The sequence below is a fragment of the Chionomys nivalis genome, chromosome 3 (assembly GCF_950005125.1).
Source record: "Chionomys nivalis chromosome 3, mChiNiv1.1, whole genome shotgun sequence".
NCBI classification, from domain to species: domain Eukaryota; kingdom Metazoa; phylum Chordata; class Mammalia; order Rodentia; family Cricetidae; genus Chionomys; species Chionomys nivalis.
This window is the reverse complement of record NC_080088.1, coordinates 64482602-64506463: the sequence shown is the minus strand read 5'-3', so window position 1 is coordinate 64506463 and position 23862 is coordinate 64482602. Positions and strand designations below refer to the sequence as shown.

The 23862-nt window shown below is 51.4% G+C and overlaps 2 protein-coding genes across 2 annotated transcripts; one reads left to right on the top strand and one right to left on the bottom strand.

The window, feature by feature from the left end:
- Nucleotides 1–12760: 12760 nt before the first annotated feature.
- LOC130871293 (uncharacterized) lies at nucleotides 12761–17117 on the bottom strand. Its single transcript, XM_057764653.1, has 4 exons — nucleotides 16941–17117; nucleotides 16669–16689; nucleotides 15336–15462; nucleotides 12761–13177 (listed from the first exon to the last, which is right to left on the bottom strand). The coding sequence occupies exons 1-4, from the start codon at nucleotides 17115–17117 to the stop codon at nucleotides 12795–12797; spliced, it is 708 nt and encodes a 235-aa protein (XP_057620636.1). The 3' UTR covers nucleotides 12761–12794.
- An 807-nt stretch (nucleotides 17118–17924) lies between these two features.
- Nucleotides 17925–20397, top strand: Hes1 (hes family bHLH transcription factor 1). The gene is made up of 4 exons (XM_057764910.1): nucleotides 17925–18270; nucleotides 18417–18512; nucleotides 18774–18861; nucleotides 19481–20397. The coding sequence occupies exons 1-4, from the start codon at nucleotides 18163–18165 to the stop codon at nucleotides 20029–20031; spliced, it is 843 nt and encodes a 280-aa protein (XP_057620893.1). The 5' UTR covers nucleotides 17925–18162; the 3' UTR covers nucleotides 20032–20397.
- The last annotated feature ends 3465 nt before the right edge of the window (nucleotides 20398–23862 follow it).

The following is a 23862-nucleotide window of genomic DNA, read 5'->3' as shown; positions in this document are numbered from 1 at the left end:
ACTATGGCAGGCCGGAAGCTGAGAGGAAGGGTTCAGGACTGGGCCAGGGCTGCAGAGACTCCAAGGACACACCCTCAGGGCCCTAATTCATCTGGTCAGGCCCTACCTCCTGCCTTTGCCTTCTCTCAACAATGCCATCATGCCAATCCATTCCTTTGGTCGGAACCCTTGTGATCTGTTTCTGGAGAAACATCACAGACACCCTCAGAGATGTGCAATAAATACCCAAAAGATGTGCTCTACAGTCTGCTAGGCATTTCCCAGGCCTGTCAAGCTGACAGTCTACCAGTTCCTCCCAGCCCTGCCAGGGTCCACGTTATCAAAGGCACATATGGGGAGAGAATGTGCCCAGCAGGTTTGGAACCTAGGTCCCCTCTCTTTTCCTCTCTAAAGCTTTCCACACATATTCTTGGGGTGACCCAGAATAGAAGGTGGGTGTCAAGGGCACAGCAAAATGGTGCCACATTTTTTTGGGTGACTATTTTTTTCTTTTAAAAAATTTTAAATTCAGCGGGGCGGTGGTGGCGCACACCTTTAATCCCAGCACTTGGGAGGAATCTGGCACCATCTTCTAGCCTCCTTGGGTACCAAACGCAGGCACAGTGCACACATATATATGCACCCATACACATGAATTTTTTTAAAAAAATGAATGAATTTTAAAAATAGATGGGTATCCATGCTCCCAGATCTCCCGTTGCAACCAGACCAACTACCCTTTCCTGCCGCACCCACTCTCCCCCAACACTACCTTGGCGGAGGGAGGTGCTGCTCAGATCCAACCCTAAGCCCTGAACATGCCTTGTAATTCTGTCCCCTCCGTTGCCAGTCCCAGGAGGCCAGGAAGGGACTTTTGCAGGGTTTTTCCTGGCTTAGAGATCAGCTTTGCGATGCTGCCTCTACTCTGAATCTGGCTTTCCTACCCTGACAAAGCCTTCTAAGCCGCCTGGAGCTGACTCTACTCCCAGCCTGCAGTCTCTCTCCAGAGGAGAAAAAAAAATCACGAGTCACGAGGTGTGAGTAGAGAGTGGGTTCTTGAGTTTGTTTTCATTTAGCTCTTTTGTTATTGTTGCTTTGGTTTTGGAGACCTCACTCTGTAGGTCAGGCTGGTCTCAAACTCACAGAGATCCACCTGCTTCTGCCTTCCAAATACTTCAACTAAAAGCATGTGCCAACACACCTAGCTTCTTCTTCTTTTTTAAAAAATCTGTATAATTGTTGTTGATAGTAAGTTCAGGAGTAAGGGGAAGTACATAGAATTCTTTTTCTTTTTTCCTTTTTTGCATGGAATTCTAAAACGAAACAAACTCTAATGGTATCTTCAGCTGACAGGGACCACTTAATATCCACACCTAATATCAATGTCCTTAGTCCACCCAACAGCACTCCCGGGACAACTGTCCGAGGAGGCAGGGACCTCTTTGTGAACTGCCCTGCCCTACCTGAAGTCGGCCTGCACCCCACCCATGCAAAGGGTTCTGCAGAAACTCACCACGGAGTCCATGCAAGCAGACTCTGGAGATCAAGGGGAGAAATCTCCAGAGGGCCCCTGGGGAGTCACGACAATGACATGTATATTCAGGACATCTGAGCTCAAGGTGGGGCTCTGCTAAGGACTAGCAGCCTTGAGACTTATCACTTGATTGCGCTCCTGTTTCAATAGCTATAAATTGGGGACTTGCTCAACATTCATTCAACAAACCCTGTTGCACACCTACAACATGCCAGCTGCCCTGTAGAACGATGGCTCACACACACACTCCCACTCCTCAGGGTGCTGTGGAGGTCAGGCTATTAGTGATCAGGAGGTGGCTCCTTTATTAAATGGCCACGAAATATAAACAATGTCCCCACTATGAGGCTCCCATGCCATACAGTGCTTTGGTTTGGTTTGGCTTGGTTTTTCAAGACAGGGTTTTTCTATGCAGCTCTGGCTGTCCTAGAACCAGCTCTGTAGACCAGGCTGGCCTCATACTCACAGAGATCCTCCTGCCTCTGCCTCCTGAGTGCTGGAAATAAAGGTGTGTGCCACCACCGCCCTGCAGGAGAATAATTTTTAAAATAGAACTCAAAAATGCTTCTGAGTTAGTTTTGCCATGTCCCAGCGGACCAGCACCCTCTGTAACTCTCTGGGGATTGCTGTGACTGGCCCCAAGTTGCACTCCTCTCTGGCTATGACACAAGAAGTCTTGGGCCTGTCGGCCATCATGTGTCATCGGGCAGGTCTTCAGCTTCCTGATATCTTCTTAATCATGATGGTGACACAGAGGGAGTGGTGGTTTAGGTGCCCTCTTCCACCCCCTACGCTGACTTCCAGACCCAGGGAGAATATTTTCATTTGGTGATAAAAGCTGAAGCCAGTTGAAATTGGCAGTTCTGTGTTCTTAAGCAAGGACCAGGGATCATGTGAAACACTTCTGAAATGTTAAAAAAAAAAAATCTAATCTTGCCTCAATAAAAATGACATCATGTCACTGTGATCACACAAGAGAAAGGCTTGAGAGCGGCTGGCAGTGGCCCAGAGTTCAGGGGTTACAGTGGCTGCACTGAATTCCCACGGGAAAGGTAGAGGAGGGGGTACTGCCTTCCAGGTGAGCGCTGTAGGCTGTCAGGTGTGCAGGGGAGTAGGAGGCACGACAGAGATCCCCTGAAATCTTCCTCAGCGCTGGCCTCCTCCACACCTGCTCTCTCACCTGCCCGCAGGTCCCAAGGAGCTTTGGGATGTGCTCTTTTCCACAGCCAGCTGACTCTGAGGGAGAGAGGAGTTTGGCAGCCAACCTGGGGAATCTCGCTGATAAGTTTCTCTCCAAGGGCGCAGACCCAAGCCAAGTCGGGTGACAGCAAATATTCCAGCTCCACTCATGTGGCTTGATATCACTGCGTGGTCAGAGCCCAGGACAGCAATAGAAAAGGCAGGAAGCCATGCCGCAGCCGGCTGGTCTGCGTGGGAGCAAGTGTGGTGCTGGGAACCGCCTTCCCAGCGACTCGTTTATCGTCCATAGCTGCCCATTAGCAATCCCTGGATGACATATGAGGGACAGGAAGACTGGGGCTTGGGGCTGGGGCAGAAGGGCCATTTTTCTTTTTCTTTTTTTTCTTTTTTTGGTTTTCAAGACAAGGTTTCTCTGTGTTATCTCTGGGTGTCAATGAAATTCAAACTGTAGACCAGGCTGGCCTCGAACTTGGAGATTCTCCTGCTTCTGCCTCCTGAGTGCTGGGACCAAAAGTGTGAGGCACACTCCACCCCCACCCCCCCAACCCCCTGATCCCCGCTAAACGGCCGTTTTTCTTTCTTTTTTTCTTTCTTTTTTTTTTGGTTTTTCGAGACAGGGTTTCTCTGTGGTTTTGGAGCCTGTCCCGGAACTAGCTCTTGTAGACCAGGCTGGTCTCGAACTCACAGAGATCCGCCTGCCTCTGCCTCCCGAGTGCTGGGATTAAAGGCGTGCGCCACCACCGCCCGGCTAAAGGGCCGTTTTTCATGATACATGTTTTTTTGTATATTGAAACAGTCTATAAACGTGCATTTATTTTCAATGAAACCGTCCATCTTTCCATCCCAGGCTGCACAGTCTCTCCTCCCTGTCTGCTCCTGTCCAGGGTACAAAGTGTCACAACGAAGGAAACTTGGAAATGGCATTTTACTTGAAGGGTTGGGCAGAGGGAGAGGCAGAGATATGGCTTTTATATTAAGGAACTATGAATCTGTGTGGCGTATTATGTAAAGTGCTCAGATTACGTCGGACTTTGGTGAAGGGCAATAGAGCTGAGGCTGGAAGTAGTAACAAGCCTCCCTACGTCGCACACCATGAGTGAGGAGGATGGAGGACACACATCTGGCCATCTGGGAGACCTTCCAGCGGTGGTTCCTTTCCTTTCCTAGTACATGCCGGTTCAGTCTCTTTCCGGCTACCGTTCTGGTACAAACAGTCTACCCCTCTGACCCAGACCAATGTCACCATGTCTCATGTGCCTTCAGATGGTTCTGTAGTTAAGAGCACTGATTGCTAGAGGACCCGAGTTCGATTCTCAAAACCCACATGCCAGTTCACAACTGTCTGTAACTCCAGCCCAAAGGCAACAGACATCTAAGTGGCACATAGACACATATGCAGATAAAACATCCATATGCTACAAAATACCAATAATAAGTCAAAATAGAGTCATACGCATTTTTAAAAATGCAAGCGTGGCCAAGTGGTAGAGCCTGTTCTTAGCATTCCAAAGGTTTTAGGTTTTATCCCCAGCACTGAAAACACAAAACAGAAACCAAGCATGTCTGTCAAGGCACCCTATGTGAACTATTTGCTTAGGTGGTCAAACCCTGGGCCACCGTAACTTCCTGTTCCCACTCTCCTTGCTTGTTCATGGGTGCCTTCTGAGGCTTTTCGAGCAGGCAGGCATAGTCCTGCCTCCGTACCTGCTCACTCCAGAAAGCTGCTCCCTACGTGTTTACGGGATGTCTTTTCTAGATGGCCTTTCCAGAGCTCACAGTATAAATCCACCTAATCCCTTTCCCACTTACTTCCTCTGGGTTGTGTGTGCCGTCAGTTACTATCCTGACTCTTCATCTAGAATCAGGCTCTCTTGCATTAAGTGTCCCTTTCAGCCCCACTTTCAGGCTGGCTTCCATCTTTCCACACTGACTTTCTTTTTCCTTTTTCTTCTTCTTTTTTTTTCCTGGATCCTCCCTGGAATAAAAATGAGAGGTTCCCATGAAGCCAGGAGAGATGGCTCAGTATGTAAGGGGCCTGCTATGCAAGCTTGAGGACCTGAGTTGGGGTCCCCCTCACCCATGTAACTATAATCCCAGCTCTGGGAAGCAGAGATAGAAGGATCCCAGAGGCTCAGTGGGCAGCTAATCTAACTGAACTGGTGTGTTCCAGGCCCAGTGAGAGACCCTGTCTCAGACGAAAACAAGGGTGAGAGTAATAGAAAAAACCACCAGCAGTGACTGTCGGCCTCTGGGCGTACATGCACACACTTGCAGTCACAGAACACACAGAAAAAACGAAAGATACTAGGATCTCCTGCAGAGGACTGGCAAGAGATGATGAATGTCCAAGCCATGCGAACGGGGTGAAAAGTTACCTGAGATCTATCGACGAGTGCAAGGGGGAAATCTATAGCACGCAAAACCCCGAGTCTGGGTCATTCTACACAATACTGCTCTGAGCAAGAAAGCAGCGGGCCTCACACGGGGTTCAGCCCCTGAGATTCTATGTTATCACCAGTTCTTAGTCAAAGCCCTTGGCGTATGTGGGTGTTATTGTATCTCCCCCTTTCCTTTATTGTCTCAAGGTAAACACTTGTGATTCCTAAATGCCTAGAGAGTGAATCAGTAGTCTCCTGTTCAAACCAGCCGAGGTCACATCAAACAATAGCCCACAGCTAGCATTAATCATTAAATAGGTACACAGACAAATACATAAGCAAGGGAACCATTTTCCATGTCTGTCTCTCTTGTCTGTTTTTTCTTTAAATGAAATTAACAAAGCATAAACGTGGTCACTGACCTGTTCAGAAAATAATTGCGCTTTCTTAACCATTCAGGACCCGTCGAGCTCTAGGCTCCCAGGGCACATAATTCAGCTGGGAAAGCGTTCCTTCCTTCAGCCATTGAACGTTGTCCTGAGACTCTCAGGTAGCGCCTGCCCTCTTAATAGTCACACACCGAAGGAAAAGATCTTCACAGCCGGGGCTGATAGACACAAGTGTCCGCGCTAGGATTACTACGCTGTAGTCACACCGGGGAGCAAGCTGACCAGAGGTGTGGGGACTGTCCTGGACACATGGACTCTATCCAAGATAAAAATAAGTCCAGTGGAACATGCCCAAAGCACTATTGTCACTGAGCCTCTCCGTCCCTTTCACATGTCCTGCGTGTGCTGGATGAAATCCTCTCGGATAAAAACCGGGGCTTGAGCTTGACATGAGGGTCACGTGCCTGTAATCCTACCACTTGAAGAGTCTCAGGATCTGGAGCCCGAGGACACTTTGGGCTTCCAGAGGCCCTACGGCAAATAAACAAAATAACTGGAGCTCGCTGTTGGATGCTGGATGAACGGCATCGCCTCCAGCAACGGCATCACTTCCTGTAGGTGTCAAACGGGAGTCATGTCTCACTTTCCCTCAGAAGGTATCTGGATGGCTGAACGAACAGTTTAGTACATACATTTGGAGGCCACAGAAACAAGAACAGTCATGTGTGCCGGGTTATGACAGTCTCATGGATTGACTACAGACAGCAGTGTCTCATGTTCAGTGTGCCCTAGCAAGGCCATAAATGAGATAATCACCTATACAGAAGAAGAGCCAAGCAGAAGGGTTTGGGACATTCAGCTAGTCCACCAATGTTATACATGTAAGTGAGCCTGGGCCTGTTTGTTTGTTTGAGTATCCCTCTGGAGTCCTGGGTCCCCTTGACCCTGGCAAAGTGGGATAAGGACACCCCGTACTCCCAGACAAGGCCCATATCCTTTCTGATGTCCTTGGTTCCATTCAGATGGTTCCTTTCTGTGAGTCTGGTGCTCACCGCAATGCACTCAAGGCTGCACCAAGCTCTGTGCCCTTTCTGCCAGCACCTAAATGTGTGTAGTATGAACCTCCTCCCTGGGAAAGGAAGCAGAGTTGGGTAATATTTAAAGCTTTCTCCTGGCCTCCCATCTGTGGTTCATTTAACCATGTTGAAGTTTCCAGTTTGATGAATATATGCATGGACCAAGTCATTACAGGCTTTTCCATCTTTTTTTTTTTTTTTTTTTTTTGAAAATATTATCAACTTGTGAATGCTTTTCCCCCCTTGGCTTTTTTGTTCTTTTTGTTTTTTAATGTATAGTTTTCTCTGTATAGCCCTGGCTGTCCTGGAACTCACTCTAGACCAGGCTGACCTTAAACCCAGAGATCTACCTGCCTCTGCCTCCTGAGTATTGGGACTGAAGGCGTGTGCCACCACCGCCCAGCATAAATGTTTATATGAATTAAAGTATTTACTTACCAGAGATAAACCTATAGAAAAAATAAAAGCATCTAAACATGTACATTGTGCTTATGTTATCTTAACTATCATATATATATACATATATATACTAGTATATATTCACATATATGCTTTACATGTGTGTGTGTGTGTGTGTGTGTGTGTGTGTGTGTGTTTGGTTTTGTTTTTTGTTTTTTTGAGACAGGGTTTCTCTGTGTAGCCCTGACTGTCCTGGAACTCACTCTATAGACCAGGTAGGCCTTGAACTCAGAGATCTGCCTCCCTCTGAGTGCTGGGATTAAAGACGTGTGCCACTACTGCCCGGCTTATTCTATATTATATTTATCTTTATATAATAGGTAAGAAAACTGAGGGCCTGAATTACTATGTCACGCAGGAATTACTATGTCACGCAGCTAGAAATTGAATAAGCTGAAACTTGACCGCAAGCAGTCTAGCTCCCACGTCTGTTTTGCAGCCATTCTGTGATCCCACTTTTTCTGAGTGCATGCATGGCTCTACCCTCAACATTCCTAATGCAAGTAATCATCAAGTCAGTGAAATCTCAGCTGGAGATCACTTGCCACTCCCCGAGGAAGGCTCTATTTAAATAGCAGGACATTGCCCCTGTGACTTTACAGCCCTTTATCACTCACCCTCATAAAACCACAGGTGTGTTGGGGTGCTCTATAAAAACAGGTGTTTGCTGTGCCTCAGTCACACTTAACCCAGTGTGTCTGAATATGACTACTATTTACTCCGCGGCTCCACAGAATCTTCTGTGAGAAGCTGGCATGAAAAGAGAAGCTGGGTGTGTATGAGGGGTGGAGAAGAAGCAGGAAGCAAGGCCTCACTTCCCTGGTATTTGTTACCTTGTGCATGGCCTGGGGGAGGGTCCAGCAGGCTCACCTGTCCCAGGTGTCCTCGTTTTCTCTTCCAGTCTCCCAGGAGGATGTGTGGCCGACCCGCTGGCACTTTTACCCTTTCTATCTGCTCTGCAATGATAGGACCTGCCTGCTGAAATCTTACTTATTAACTTTACATAGATATGGCAGGCTGCGATTACAGGAGAATTGTTTGGGAGTGTTGTATCTTGCTTCTTCCCACGTACCTTACCCTGGGAATTGCTTTGTACTTGCACACTGCCATGTGGTGGTGTGTGTTTAATAACCATCAATAAAGATAGGCCTGGGAAAACGTGGACAGACACAGATTCCCCTAAAAAGGAGAAGCCAGAAGGGTGCTTGCTGGCTACCCATAGGTGATCAAAAAGGTGTGGTCAAAAGTAAACCTTTGACTAAGCAGATAAAAGTCTGAAGAGTATGCTCGACCTGAGGATTCCTTGACTATTCAAACAACTCATCTCCTTAAGTCCAAATTCATCCAGTGTTCATTATCCAGATTCTAGAGTGCCTACCCCACAGCAGGGACTTCTCAAAAAGCTTGTTTATTAGAGAATCAAGAAAGACGAAGAAACCAAGCAGCGGTGGCGCACGCCTTTAATCCCGGCACTAGGGAGGCAGAGGCAGGTGAATCTCTGTGACTTGAAGGCCAGACTGGTCTACAGAGTGAGTGACAGGGATACACAGAGAAACCCTCTCTCAAAACACACACACACACAAAAGAAGAAGAAGAAGAAGAAGAAGAAGAAGAAGAAGAAGAAGAAGAAGAAGAAGAAGAAGAAGAGGAGGAGGAGGAGGAGGAGGAGGAGGAGGAGGAGGAGGAGGAGGAGGAGGAGAAAGAAAGGAAAGAAGGAAGAAAGGAAAGCAGAGAGAAAGAAATGAAGAGTATGAACTATGGCTTAGGATACAGTTTAACAGTAGAGTGCTTGCCTAGCATGCACGAAGGTCTTGGTTCCAATCACTGGCACCACGAAAAGGAATTAAATAAATAAATAATAAAATGAATGTCCAGTAAGAAAACATAGGATGTAGAGGGGACATTTATGAAATAGAAACCCGGAGCATCACCATGCCACACCGACGAATAACATTTGTGCAGTGAACAGAGGTGGAAGTAGCAGCTGTCAAGGTGGTGCATAGCTCCAAAACACTTGTTGTGCAGAATTAAACAACTAATTGGAAATGGAAAAAAATCTAACCCTCACTGCATTATCCAAGCACAGTCAACACGATTTATTAGACACACAGCAAGCCAGCGGGGGCAATGCCCTTCCACCAAGGTGACAAACCATCTCAGACACCGAGTCTGTGACTGTCCAGTGGCAAGACTTCAAGAACAGGTAAGGAGGGTACAGCTCATCCAGGTTCTCACTTGAACTGGAGTATTTGCTCCCCGTGCGACTGTGGCTGCCTATTGAGCTTAAGGCCCGCCTGGATATTTGTATGAGACACACATTGCCTGGCAACCTCCTCCAGGAGCCAGCAACATACTTGATCAAGAGGCCTTCTGTGAGATCAGTCCAGCCTGGCAGGCAGCAGCATGTTTCCAGAGAGCTCACTTTCCACGGGCCCTCTAGGATTGCAGCCAAGCCTGGCCTAGAGCAGTTCAGCCCCACAAAAGGAAGAACCGTTCGCACTTCACCTAATAGCCACATATTGAGTAAGGCTACAGAGGTTCAAACTAGACTCCACCATGCCCACAGAAGTGGAGGGACGACAGAGATTAAAGTTTGGCCCTGCCTCTCCCTTTGTTTGGAGCCACCCCACTTCCTTTTGGGGACTTCTTACCCTAAGACTAACCCCAGAGCAGGGTACAGTCTCTGCCCCCACTCCCTGTCACCGTGAAAAACCTTTTCCATTCTATGAGATTTGATCTAGGTCTATAATTGTACACACCACACAGAACAGAATGATTAACCACTGAGAAAGGGCGCAAGTTCCAGAATTCTTCAAGGGACCTCAATGACAAAGCTGAGGTCACTTTCTGAGGTCTTCTGAGGAAGACTGTAGAAGAAACCCATGGCAGCTTCCTGGGCTGTTCTCTAAGCTCAACATCCCAAAGGAAATCATACGGTTAACACACAGGCATGTCTTTCAATCAGTTGGGAAACTCATTATTTGTCTTGCCAGTCCCTCTGATAGATGTGATAATTGGCCTGAAGTTCAAGCGAGGTGCCTGTGTTCTAACCCCTTCATGGCATCCCTAATGTCACGTTTTCTGCTCCTGAGATGAAAAGTCAGCAGCTGAGGAGTCAGGAGACATATCTAGTCTCTCTCCTAGTTTTCCTTTTGGAGCAAAACAGATTAGCCATAAGAGAGAAGGGCGTGCGGCTTGGTTTAGCTTGGATGACTGGGAGGGGGCAGGCTGCCTGTTCTGGTGGCCCCTACAAAGCTTTCCTGTCTCCTGGAACTGGGAAGTTAGGATTCTTTCCCTTCCAGAGAATCAGGATGGTGAGCAAATCTGGGCAAGTCACAGTACAGAAAACTCAGAGAAATGCTTGTTAAAGGAGCCACACTTCCAGGCTACCCAGGGTACTCATCTGTAGGGCCTCTTCTTCCTTAATTGGAAAATCCATCCTTGGGAAAAAAGAGACAATGGTGTGAGACAGTGGGGAGAGTTTCTAGATGGGCAGGAGGAGTGCCTGAGTCCGGTCTAGATTTTGCTACTCCCTCTCCAGGGAAGCAACCACACTTGTGCAAGCCACTTCCTCCAGGCCTCAGTTTCCTCCAGGCCTCAAAGAATCTCCATTGTTGCCCCCAGCCCATGCCTTCCTGTAATCTGAGATAACTGGAAGGTGCAGGAGAGTGTTATGCCCAGATCCACAAAGTCCCCCAAAACCAACAAGGAGACCTAGTCCCTTAGGTAAAAGCAAAGAGCCTTTATTCTACACGAGTTTGCAAACTCAGTCACTCTTTGTGTCCAACGTATTGGAATAATGGGAGAGCCCTGACTTCAGTTACAGTTGGGAATTTATAGTAGTAAAGGTGAGGGTGAGGAATTTCTAAGGTTCAGGACCCCTGATTGGCTGACATTTGCCTAGGGGCGTCCTGGTGAGTGTGTGCTGGCAGGTGATCCTATCTACCATGGCTGGAACATTAGGCATTTCCTTTGGAGGGTCTGTTTTTAGATGGTGCTCAGGTAATCTCAGTTTATGGTTCTTCCTGCAACCAGATATTGCTTCAGGGTAAACTACTGAGACTCAGGCCTCCATTAAACTTATCAAAGGCTGAGTCCTACTCTGGCAGGTGATAATAGTTGGAAGTAAAGGACTTCCTTTCGGTGGTCTGCTCCTCATAGCTGGCTCCTACAGGGAGTGGAGAAGAGTGAAAATATATTGTATATATTCGTCCATTTCACACACACACACACACACACACACACACACTGATGCAGTACAGGGGATTAAACACAGGGCCTCATGTATGCTAGGCAAGGCCTGGTAACACCAAGCTATTATCCTCAGCCCTCGACTTTTTGAGACAGGATCTCGCCGAGTTACTAAGGCTGGCCTTGAACTCTGTAGCTCCAGCAGGTCTTGACCTTGTCATCTTTCAGCCCCAGGGGGATTCACAGACCTACACCACCAGACCTCGTTTACATCATTTTCAGTCTTGAATTTTTACTCAATTGATTTTTCTGGGCAGCTATATTTATTTCGGTTTCGATTTTTAGAGAGATTTGGTCTGATGTCACCATTTGAGTGGCTTATTTGCAAGCCAAATAATTGCACACCTTGGGATTTTAGGGCCCCAGCTTCACCCCCACATCCTTAAGCCTTGGGCCTGTCCTTGCGTGCTGCCTCAGTCATTCGCCCAGCTGGAACCTTTTATGTCCTGTGTCCTGAGGTAGCATCCCATGGTGTCTGGGAATGCCCTCCTCACACCTGAACCTGCAGGTTTACCTCACAGAGGCTTGACTCTGAGGCCAGGCTATTGGCTAGAAACACACTTAGGGCCTCCCCCATACCACTGTGGCCCAGCCAAGTGGGAGAGTTGAGCGGACCATAGGCACCCCACCCCCTCCCTGCTGAGAAGGACCTTCTTGGCAGCCGTCCTCCTTCAGAGACCATTAGGGAAGTGCACATTCCCTTGGTCTCACTGGCTCCAGTGAGTGTTGGGGGGGGGGGCGCGGGGGAAGCATTACAGGCTATTAGCCAATGTTGAAAGCCTGTTTTCCACCCCGCCCCCCACCACCCGACTTCTCCTAGTACCGGCTGGGCTTGGCCAGGCATCAAGCAGGCGTTTTGTTCAGAAGTGGCAACTTATTTTTATCAAAGATGGAATGCAGCCTTGCAGTTGTCTCCAATGCCTTTGCATGGCAACCAGACGTTTGTTCCAAGCATTCCCGAACCCTCGTTCCCCTTTCTCCATCCAAACCCTGGGCAGGGAGCCGCTTAAGAAGACAAAGTTGCAAGAAATTAAAACTCGTTATTAATGTCCCTACTTTAAAATGCAGGCTCTAGCTGCTGACTGGAACTCTGTAAATCCTGCCCTAAAGCAAAGTGAGGACCACAGCACTGAGGTAGTGGGAAGAGCCTGAGCGATGGCTCTTTCCCAGACCCCACCCCAAGTCTCCAATACTGTACATCCTCTAGTTAGTCCCTTCCCTCTCTGGAGGTTAGGGTACCCACTAGGAGACACAGGTTGCCTAAACCTTTCTGGCCACAGAATCTTTGGAACGGATGAAAGCCGTGGACCCTTCTTGGGTGAGACAGTTCATTTGGGAAATATTTATTAGACGCCTGCTAGACAGACAGGGGCATATAAAGGAACAGATTCAAATTCCTTTTTGGGGACTGTCCAGGTTATGAGAAGTTCAGCTTGGGACTTCTGTGATGAGCTTGAAGACTCTTATCTGAGAAGACAGTGGTGATGATTCCCGGAAAGGATCCTGACATCACCAGCCAGCCAAACACCTATGGCCAGAGCAGAAAAGTGGCAACAGAGAAAGTAATCTCCGGCTTCCTTCCAGCCCCGGTGTGGTGTGGTGTCGCCAGGAGGCACCCACAGACAAACATGCAGGCACAGGATGCTTGGAATGTCGACAGTGTCTCTGGACACACTCCCAGCTGCCGCCCTGGGGGAAAGGCAAATAAGTCTCTTCCCTCTTGGGCTTCATTTTTCTCACGGAGTCTGAAAGGGCCCTGATCAGGTGATATGTGTGCGGCTGCTTCCAGTACAGGTGCAGGGCAGGTACGAGGGGAGGAGAGAGCCCCGCCCCTTGTGTACTTACTTAAAGCTCTTTCAATAGCCCTAGCAGGATAGCTCTTGGCAAGGCAGCAACCTAGTCTCTGGCAGGCTGCGGGGAATCCGAGTGTGAGAAAGTCAGTCATGCGAAGGAAAAAGGGAAGGAAAAAAAAAAAACCCTTTGAGTCCTCAGGCAAAATACCACCACCACCCCCCTTTCCCTAGCTCTAAAACAAACCCACAGAACATTCCCAAAACCTAGGGGAAAGGAAGGGGGGGGCGTCTCTCCTAGGCTGCTGACATTTGTTTTATGCTTTAAAAGCAAACAGGTGAGAGAAGTCAGTGCTCATGGGTGATGGGTTGCACAGGCAGGCAACGGAGCAGCCCCTGGTTGTGATTACTGGACATGATGCATGCAGTATGCAAGATTTTGCTTTCCGGCCATCACACTGAAAGCAAAAAGACCTCCGCTCCAAACACTGCATTCTGTGTTCCTCCTGCTTTGGGAGTAGGGAAGAGTATGACGGGGGAAAAATGTTCCTTGGAACCTTTCAAGTTCAAAGAAATCTTTCGGGATTTTGAGTTTGCGGCCTCCGTGGGAGGGTGGACAGCACCGATCTGACATACCTCCACTGGCCAGGATAAGAGAGTAAAAACTCCTCCATGAGTTTATCCTTTGCAAAGCAGCCCTTGTTCTTGACACTTAGCAGAGTTAAGGGTCGGGGCCTTCATGACTTTGGGAGGGGGCAGTGCACAGGCACAAACATATACATAATTTTTGGTGACATGGGCCCTCTGTCCCTCTATCTAAGTGTGTATGTGAAGTCACTCGCTTATTCTACCAGAGCAAATACTCCTAAAGTGACAATAAAGGGAGTGTGATTGACTGCTGGTGGATCCACTGGGAGACCCTGACTTGTTCATCCTCCACATACCTGTCAGGTGCCTCAGAGGCAATAGAACAGACAAGAACTATTAGAAAATACAATTGCATGCCAGCTCAGCACATTCGGGCTCAAGAGCAGACAGTAGCCAAAGTCACTACAGACCTTTCTGCAGGAGGCACTGGCTCCAAAAAGTCTTGGTGGGAACCTGCATAGGGTTAAAATGCTCCCTCAGGAAGCTCTGACTCCCAGGAGATTCTGGGACAATGTATTTGTGGTTTTGTTGTTGAGGATTTTTTTTTAAAGTCAGAGACTTAGTAGGAGCTTTTAAAGAAGTTTGTGAGGTTTGCTGGGGTAACAGCAGAAAGGAGGACAACTCCACAGGTTCGTCGCCTTTCACCAAGAGGAGTTCAAACACACAGGAAAACCCCACTGTTTAAGAGACAACCGGCAATTTTCTGTCCTCATTGCTCTCCTATCTGCTTAGAATAGGAAAGGAGAGTACCATCCCATTGGTCCAGGTTGCAGAACAGCAAAGAAGGCATTGTTTATTTTTTCTTCCGAACAAGATGGGGCACAGCCCACTCTCCAGCACGGACACACGTATGCACACACACACACACACACACACACACACACACGGCACCACCCCAAAGGGCAAGAGAACAAGTGGTGAATATGGCAAGTCTGCCTGGGGTAAAGGTTTGTTTGCAAACTGGGGGGGGGGCATCCTGGGAGGCCAAAAACAAAAACAAAACAAAACAAAAAACTTAGAAAGTAGAATGAATGATCAGAACCCTGTGAGATGACAGGACACTAAACCCAGAACAAACTCAGGTCAGCGGGGTGTGGGTTAGTGACCAGGTGACCCGGGCCAAGCAGGTAGCATGTCGACCTACATGCGTCACTTAGGAGCCTACTGGTCTGATCCCCTTCACTGGTCGGTCTCCAAATCCTGCAGTCCACTCTGGACACTAGTCAGGGTCACCTTTCTAAGGAGCACCAGGTGTCTTTCCCCCACTAGGAACCTACTAAGGTATCTGGAGTCCTTTATAAAGCAGGATGTCTAAGGGTCTTGTGTGGGGGCCTCCCATTTCTTCCTTGCCCCTGCACACACCCTGCGTGCCCTCAGAATAAAAACCTCAGGCCCCAGCATCTGTGCCTTAAAGGCTATGGGTACTCCCTTCCTCCCCAGCCCCATGACTCAGCATATTCGCCTTAGCCATATTTTTCTAAGATGCAAAGCACAGATCCTCTCCACCAGTTACTTTACCATAACAGCTTAACGTATGACTAATTCCTCTGGATATTCTCTACAGCATTTGACTTGTGTCTACTGCCTCTCTTAAAGGCTGTCCCAGGGGAGTCTATAGATGGCAGCCATACCCACGCAGGTATCTGGCAGCGGGCTTTCTAGGGACACTGTGTCTTGTTCCACACCCGGTGCAGTTGTAGCTTCATACCGTGAAGGCCCTCCTCCGGATGCCCCCCTTCCCTCAGAACACCATCTAAGCTGCAAGAGAAAGAGCAAACACAGAATCCCCAGGCATTGGTCAAAAAGTAGGGCTCTCTGAGCCTCCGCAGTTGGTTGACTACTGCTAGGAAGCGGCCACTGTATCTCTCTCATCGTGGTAATCCCCGGGTTTAACAGTGTCTGGCGTTCCATCATAAAAGAGAGGTGGGCATGCCCAAGGTCATGCAGTCAACGAACCACTTCGTCTCAACCCGGACCAGATCTGGAGAAATCATTCACATTATCTCAGTGGGAGTTCGGGATGGGGGTGGGGGAGGGAGGAACGAGTGTGTGCGCCTTGTGTGCCAGGCCTCCCGGACGCGGGAAAAGCTGGGGGCGGGGATCAAACAACGCGCTGGGATCGCGAGCTGCCCCGAGTTCAGGGCGGCGGGAAATCTAAAGGGGTTGGGGACACCGGGGTGGAGGTTAGGGGCGGACGACCGGGGGCAGATAAGGAGGGGAGGCAGGCAGCCGCCGGGGGCAGCGCGCGTCGCCCGCGCCGTGCGGCAAATCCCCCAGGGAGGCCGCCGCCAGAGCCCTGGCGCTCCCGGCCCGGCGCCCGCCACGTGGCACCCGGCGGCGGCGGCGGCGACTCCTCCCGGCGCACGGCCCGGCCAGCCGGCAGCACGCAGCCGCCCGTCTCTTCCCCGCGGTCCGCCGGCGGTCTCCTGGACGCAGCGAGGGACCCGGGGAAGGGGCGGGCTGGCAGCGCGAAGCCTCTGTAACCGCAGCCGCTGAGCGGAGGCAGGAGGTTGACCCGGCCGCTTCCTAAGTGCGGTCAGGCATCTCGTGACCGCGGCGGCCGCCCGGGTCCCTCCCCCGCCGCAGTCGCCGGGGAGGTTTCGGCCGCGCTAAAACCCCAAGATCGGAGTCCAGGCTGGCTGGGGGAGGCGGGGGGTGGGGTGGGAAGACGAATTCCCGGCTCGCCACCCTAGGGCGAGCGTTTCTCCGCCCGGAAGGGCTGACCTTGGCGGGGGGGGGGGGATAGGGGGGGATGGGAAGGCTACCACGGGGCCCAGATCCCGACCCGCCACCCCCGCGGATTCCTGGCTTGCCGGGGCCGGAGGAGGGGGCCCCGGACAAACACATACACACACACACACACACACACACACACACACCCCACACGCAGCGCGCGCCAATGAGCCCAGGCCAGGCGCAGGGGGCGGGGTTTTCCCAGGCTCGAGCACAGCAGCTGCTATTTACCTTCTTGGCTTCTCCCGGGGACTAGCGCCGGCCCCCGCTCCCGGCCGCCCGCCGCCGGCCCCCGCCTCCCTACCCCCGGGGCGCGCGCGCGCGCACACACACACACTCACATACACACTCACACACGCACGCACACACACATCCTCTGGGTCCGGCCGCAGCCGCGGCGGCAATAAAACATCCTGGCACGTGCTCCGACTCCAGGCGCGCCCTCGCCGGCCGGCTGATGTCAAACTGCAGCTCGGCTGGTGGAGCTCTTAAAGGGCTCGCACGCCGGGCGCTGAGGCCGCCCTGGCAGCCCGCAGGGTGAGGAGGGGAGAGGCCGACTCCGACTCCCTGCCCGCCGCCTCTCGGGACTGCCAAACCGAGAGCCTGCGGGGGAGAAAGGTATAGAGTGGCGGAGGAGCGCGCGCCCCTGTGGCATTGCTATCAAAGCCCCTCTTGTTCATTTTTCATTTGAAATTCCATTTCCTTTCTTCCCAGTAGGAAATTATTCTGATTGTTTCCTGGAGAAGCGTGAGGTCCAAGGCCCCATTCCCAGGAGAGGGCTGGGGGCGGGAGGCAGACGGGCATCCAAAAAGCCACCTTGCTCCAAAAAACCTGCCTGTAAAGGCATCTCTCTCTCTCTCTCTCTCTCTCTCTCTCTCTCTCTCTCTCTCTCTCTCTCGGGAGAGGGAGCTTAGGGAGCGATTAGTTTTGGGGGTTTGGTATTGCTTTTTCCCCCTGCATGAGCAGTTTTCACTGCCCTGAACGTACAGAATAGAGCGGGAATTCACGAAGACGTTCGAGTTACAGCACACCCTTGCGCGAATTCCCTCGTCTTTAAATCACTAAATTCTGTCTTGGCGTATATTTTCTCAAAACATTTTTCAAATGAACTTATTATACAAAGTAGTATATTGCACGTGGCAAGGACAATGAAATCCAAAGACCTGGCCACAAAAGAAATAGACTAGACCAAACCAAGGCGGAAAAGTCCTCTCTAAAGCAAAGCCCAGAGGAGAGAGTTAGCAAAGGGTTAAAATCCTTTTGATTGACGTTGTAGCCTCCGGTGCCCCGGGCTCAGGCGCGCGCCATTGGCCGCCAGACCTTGTGCCTGGCGGCCAATGGGGGGGCGCAGTCCACGAGCGGTGCCGCGTGTCTCTTCCTCCCATTGGCTGAAAGTTACTGTGGGAAAGAAAGTTTGGGAAGTTTCACACGAGCCGTTCGCGTGCAGTCCCAGATATATATAGAGGCCGCCAGGGCCTGCGGATCACACAGGATCTGGAGCTGGTGCTGATAACAGCGGAGTCCCCCGTCTACCTCTCTCCTTGGTCCTGGAAAAGCGCTACCGATCACTAAGTAGCCCTAAGACATAATAACCCCTCAGCTGCTCAGTAGTTTTTCTTATGAAAGTCAAGTAAAAGGGACATAAGCGGAAAAAAATTTTTTTGCGCGAAGGATTCCAAAAATAAAATTCTCTGGGGATTGAGAAGAAAGAAATAAAGCAAGAAAATGCCAGCTGATATAATGGAGAAAAACTCCTCGTCCCCGGTGGCTGCTACCCCAGCCAGTGTCAACACGACACCGGACAAACCAAAGACCGCCTCTGAGCACAGAAAGGTAAGACAGCACTTGTGTCTCTGTGAAGCCCCTAGAAATTAAGTGGGTTGTGCGCAAAGGGGCTCCGTTTCCTTTTCCCTCTTAAAGCCTCGGGGTGAAATGGCAGATCCCGTGGGAACTCAGTCCCCTTTTTATTCTCTTTGCAGTCGTCAAAGCCTATCATGGAGAAGAGGCGAAGAGCAAGAATAAATGAAAGTCTGAGCCAGCTGAAAACACTGATTTTGGATGCGCTTAAGAAAGATGTAAGTGAGCAATGCTGTTATTATTATTACTATTATTATTATTAATGTAATGATATTTTTCGGGCACAAAGAACCAAACTCTGCCTGCTGTGTGAAGATTTTACCCCGCCAGAACTGCGTTCCCTTAGGTGGGAGGGAGGTCCGGGTCTCTCCCGCAGGGTTCTGGGCTGTGGGACGTGCGGGCGGGGTTAGGGACCTTCAAAATTCTGAGGCAGTTGACAAGGGGGGGTCTCACTTTCTTCCCTTGTTTCCTCTGCGTAGAGCTCCCGGCATTCCAAGCTGGAGAAGGCAGACATTCTGGAAATGACAGTGAAGCACCTCCGGAACCTTCAGCGGGCACAGATGACCGGTGAGGACCGCGCGTGCGTCCCCTCTCTGCGGGTGTCCCTCTCGGCCCGCGGTGATTTCTTCCAGACTTCCGCCCGCGGTTGTGAGAGGCATTCAGCTACATTTTACTGCCTTGGCTCACTCCGCGTTCCCACGGTCTGGGTCTTATTTATAGCCACAACTCCCAAGTTGTTACTGCTCCGGAAAGGGAGGGAGAGGTTGTAGCCGAGAGGGCGGTGGGCGGCTTGGCTGTGGTGGAAGCTGTTGAGGGCGAAGGGACGTAGGACTGCGGCGGTTTGGGGCTGCTTAGAAACTAGGGGTCACTGGCTTAGCACCCGTCCAACTCCTGCCGCAGGAGGGGAAGTGGGATTTGGAAGGCGCCTTGGGTGGCATTGCCCAAGGTCACGTCGCGCGCGGGGCTAGGGGTGGCAGATCTGGAGCTGAGATCGGTTTAAATGGGAGGGAGTGTCCTGGCTTCAGTCGCCAACCTAGAGAGAAGGAGCTGGCTGTTCTTGGCCTACCCCACCCTCCCAACCCCAGGTGGTTCCGGAGGCGCGCTGCGGGGACCTCCCAGGGCGGGAGGCAGTGGCCCGGGGGCCAGGGCTGTTCGGTGACCCGTCTTTTCTCCTCCTGGCCTGCAGCCGCGCTCAGCACAGACCCGAGCGTGTTGGGGAAGTACCGCGCCGGCTTCAGCGAGTGCATGAACGAGGTGACCCGCTTCCTGTCCACGTGTGAGGGCGTTAACACCGAGGTGCGCACTCGGCTCCTGGGCCACCTGGCCAACTGCATGACCCAGATCAACGCCATGACCTACCCCGGGCAGCCGCACCCCGCCTTGCAGGCGCCGCCGCCGCCCCCATCAGGACCCGGCGGCCCCCAGCACGCGCCGTTCGCGCCGCCGCCACCGCTTGTGCCCATCCCCGGGGGCGCGGCGCCCCCTCCCGGCAGCGCACCCTGCAAGTTGGGCAGCCAGGCTGGAGAGGCTGCCAAGGTTTTTGGCGGCTTCCAGGTGGTGCCGGCTCCTGACGGCCAATTTGCCTTCCTCATCCCCAACGGGGCCTTCGCCCACAGCGGCCCGGTCATCCCGGTCTACACCAGCAACAGCGGGACCTCGGTCGGTCCTAACGCAGTGTCTCCTTCCAGCGGTTCCTCGCTCACTGCGGACTCCATGTGGAGGCCGTGGCGGAACTGAGGGGCTCAGGCCACTGCTCACCCTAAACTCCCTAGCCCACCTCTCTCTTGCGACGGACACTAAAAACGAACTTGGATATTGGGAGAGAAGACTTTTATAATTTGGTGGTTTCTTTGTTGCTTTTTTTTAATTTCTAAAAAGTTACTTTTTGTAGAGAGCTGTATTAAGTGACTGACCATGCACTGCACTTGTATATATTTTATATGTTCATATTGGATTGCGCCTTTGTATTATAAAAGTTGAGATGACATTTCGTTTTTTACACGAGATTTCTTTTTTATGTGATGCCAAAGATGTTTGAAAATGCTCTTAAAATATCTTCCTTTGGGGAAGTTTATTTGAGAAAGTATAATAAAAGAGTGAAGGCTTTTATGTCTTAGAACTGATTATTTCAAAATTTATAAAAGGAGTCTCTTGAAATTCATATTACATGTAGTCTGGGAACCCGGGAATAGAAACTTTAAAAAAAATAATGATTTAAACAGAAACCATCAAACCTTTTACCAACACTCCATGAACTAAAAAGACCGAATTTATGAAAATTCATTTAATGGGGCTTTCCTGATAAACTTGTGGTCATTTCTCTTTAAACGACTGCAAAAAGGAAATTTTTAGAAAGGACTTAAAGACAGTCCTTATTTTGTGTCTTCTGAAAGGTAGCATAAGGGCGACCCCAGCTCACTCCCTGGAATAACCACAACCTCCTAGTCACTGCAGCCCTGGCTCCGTGAGTGCTGGGACCTTCATTAGTCCATTCTTAGGTTCAGCTCCGCTTCCCCTAGCTCCCGCCTCACAAGCTTTAACTGCCTCTCTGCACCCTCTTCAAGCAAGCTGAAAAGGTCAACAGATTCCCTCTGCCGTAGGACAGCGAGTTAGACTCCCAAGTGGAGCTCGGGCCAGATGATTAACAGCAGACATGTGTTTCTGATAAGTTTCTGTGCTTGACTTTAATGGAGAAAGCATGTGGGGGCTGCGCTGGCAGGCACACAAGCCGTTTTCCCCTTTTAATACAAACAGCAAGCGACCCCTTCGCTTGGTCATGCCCCATTTCCAGGCAAGATGTGGGCTCCAGATAGAAGCAAAAGGGCTGTCTCGGGTTTCAGCTCACACAACCCTCCTTAACAAGTCCTAACTCAAAGCGGACAGCTTTAAACTGTGCCAGGATCTGCAGGGAATTTCTTCCAAATCCCATCACAAAGGCTTGTCAGATTTTGTCAGATTTGGCCAGGTGTTTGACTGCATCCAGGTGTTGGGGAAATGAAAACCACGAGCCCTGCGAGACCAGACACATCAGCCGCGCTGTGGGTCTGGCCGACGCACCCTTCCTCCCCCACCGCCGGCCAGTCCTCCTCCCAGCCCCCGCCCCGCCCGCCCGCCAGCCCGCCTCTCACCACCCCTCCCCCTTTCCCTACAGCGGCCTCTGGGAGAAGGATGAGGCGGGAGAGATCAATCCTTGAAGCTTTCTTAACAAAGATAAAGCCAACGATTTTCTGTCTTGTTTCAAAAGCCTTACCTCTCCCCCGCCTGGCTCCAGCCTTTCCCACAGGCCAGTGTAGAGTGCGGCTCTACCACAGGGGTGATCTAGCAGACAGCAGCCGGTTCTTTCCAATACCTTCAGCTTCGACCCCTGGAGAGAGGGGTTTTAAAGACAGTTTTGAAAATTTGATTTCTAATTGCCTTATTTTGTGTACAAGAAAGATGCCCAGCACACTCCTTATCAAAGAAACACACAGAGACACACACATCCTTCTTCGTCATTCCATTTTTTTCCCTCGTTTCCCCTTTTGTTTAAACAAAAATATAGTAGCAATCGCTCCATTAAGACACCTATCCCAAACACAAATACTGTTCCCACCAGGAGTTCTTAGCCTCTTTGATAGAAATAATCCAGACATCAGGATCTCAATTTTATAAAAGTAATTCATTTACATTGTTCTTTAACATTTACGGGATGGGGGTGGGGTGGAGTGGGGAGGGACGACTAAAAGGGAAATTTCAGTTTCTTCTTGCATCTCTAGTAATGTCACCAAAAGTATACACGGCTACATCCAAAGAAGCCAAGAAAGTGAGAGAAAAATAAACTACCATTTGTTCTTTTGAAAAGACCCCCCCCCATAATTTGGGTTTACAATATTAAATGAAGCCGTTTCAGTATATGGGATGGAACAAAGACTACGTCCCAACTAGGGACATTTATGTTCTTGAGAGTCACTAAACTCAAGGCATCCCCTTGGATAAGTCATTTCCCTTCTCCAGGATGGGTCCAAGTTCATAAACTGACTAGATTTATTTCTTAGGCATTGCTGCCTCCAGCATCCCTGCTGTTTCTTAAATAAGTAGCTGGCGGGAGAGGTGAAGCACCGCAGTGTATTCTGGCCTCCCTGCAGGTCCTCTGGGCCTGGCCTAATTATACAGCCTCAGAGCTGATCTCTCCGGCGATAAAGCACATTTCCAAACTCTGCCCTTGAGGCCAGGGACATCAGAAGCCATTCCTTGGAGACCCTTGGGGCCCGGGCTCTCCCGAGGTCTCCAGCATCACCCCGAGGAGAAGTGAGGGCCTGAGCCTGGGTGAGCGACTGAAGGTCGCCCCCTCGTCGGGTCTCATCCCGCCCCTCCCACCATGTGTTTCTGCACTGGGGACCCAGAGGTTTAACTGGACCCCCTCATCGTCATGGGGAACCTGTCATTAAAGTCAATTAACTTTCCGCACACCCTCTGGCCGGTAACAACCCGCTGCTAGCTTCCTCCGGGCTTCTAAGTGCAACCAGATGGGCGGGCGAAGTGCCCCCACCGCGCGCCCGCCCCGGGTGGCTTCGGGGTTCCTGGGAGGGAGGCCTCGGGGACCGCAGCCGGGCGGGAGCGGCCCAGGGCGGCCACACCGGGACAGGCCCGGCGGCCCTGCGGCCAAGGTGGCTCGCTCAGCAGGCCCGGCTGCTTTCTGGCAGGAAATGAATAGCTCCCAGATGAGCTCAGGCAACCTGAGAGGTCGTGAGAACGGCGCGAACCCCCGCCTGTGCAGCCGGCAGCCTGCCAGGCCGCGGGGAGGGCGGGCGGCGGCGGCGGGAGGCCCGGCGGGCGGCGGCGGGGGCGGCGAGGGGCGGGAGCCGCTAACACACGAGCCCGCGCCCGCTCCCGCTGACAGGCAGGCCGCCGCCCCCGCTTCCCCGCCCCAGGCCAGCGCCGCCCAGGCAGCAGGCCCCAGCCGCAGAGCCGCGGCCGCCCTGGCCGCCGAGGCCTGGGGGTGGGGCGGCCTGCCAGTGTTTTTCCAGTTCCCCCGGTAGCTCCGGGCCGCGTTTAGAAGCCCGGGAACTGGGCGGGGTGGGGGGGGGGGGTAGGGGAGCAGGGTCAGGGCACCAGAGGTCGGCAGAGCCCTGCCAGGAGTCAGGCCAGCCGGGCAGGAGAGGGCAGGCGGGGGCCTCCTCGGACCTTCAAATGCCTTGCACCGGACTGGGATGCTGGGCGCCCTAAGAAAGGGAGTTTTGTTTCTAAGCACCTTGAGTGCCCACTGAGCTCCCCGCAGCCTGAAGCTGGCACTAAGATGACAACCCTGGGGGTGACGCAGCCCTGTTTAGCCACGGAGACAGACCCGCTAGTGACTCATCCCACGCGTGATGTATTAGGTGCCAGGACTGAAGTTTAAACAGAGGGCGCCCAGAGAGACAAATGAGTTCTTCCTGGCGAAGAAACTAGGCAAGTTTTTCCCTTGAAGCAGGGAGGTGAAAAGCTCAACACAAGGAGAGTCAGGCTCTGGGTGTCCCCGAGTGTGTCCTGCTGTTGTTATCTGGCGCAGGTTCGGCTGGACCTGGAGACCACCGCCGCCTGCCTAGACGT

Bases quoted from the DNA above. Each gene is read 5' to 3' on its own strand.
- LOC130871293 (XM_057764653.1), bottom strand. From the start codon at position 17,117: ATGAACAAGAGGGGCTTTGATAGCAATGCCACAGGGGCGCGCGCTCCT. The intron at 15,463-16,668 runs GTAAATAGCAGC...TTTCTCTTGCAG, and splicing joins CCCCGGGAGAAGCCAAGAAG to CTTAGATGGTGTTCTGAGGG. The intron at 13,178-15,335 runs GTATGGCTGCCA...GATTCCCCGCAG, and splicing joins GCTGCCAGATACCTGCGTGG to CCTGCCAGAGACTAGGTTGC.
- Hes1 (XM_057764910.1), top strand. From the start codon at position 18,163: ATGCCAGCTGATATAATGGAGAAAAACTCCTCGTCCCCGGTGGCTGCT. The intron at 18,271-18,416 runs GTAAGACAGCAC...TTCTCTTTGCAG, and splicing joins CCGCCTCTGAGCACAGAAAG to TCGTCAAAGCCTATCATGGA. The intron at 18,862-19,480 runs GTGAGGACCGCG...CCTGGCCTGCAG, and splicing joins TCAGCGGGCACAGATGACCG to CCGCGCTCAGCACAGACCCG.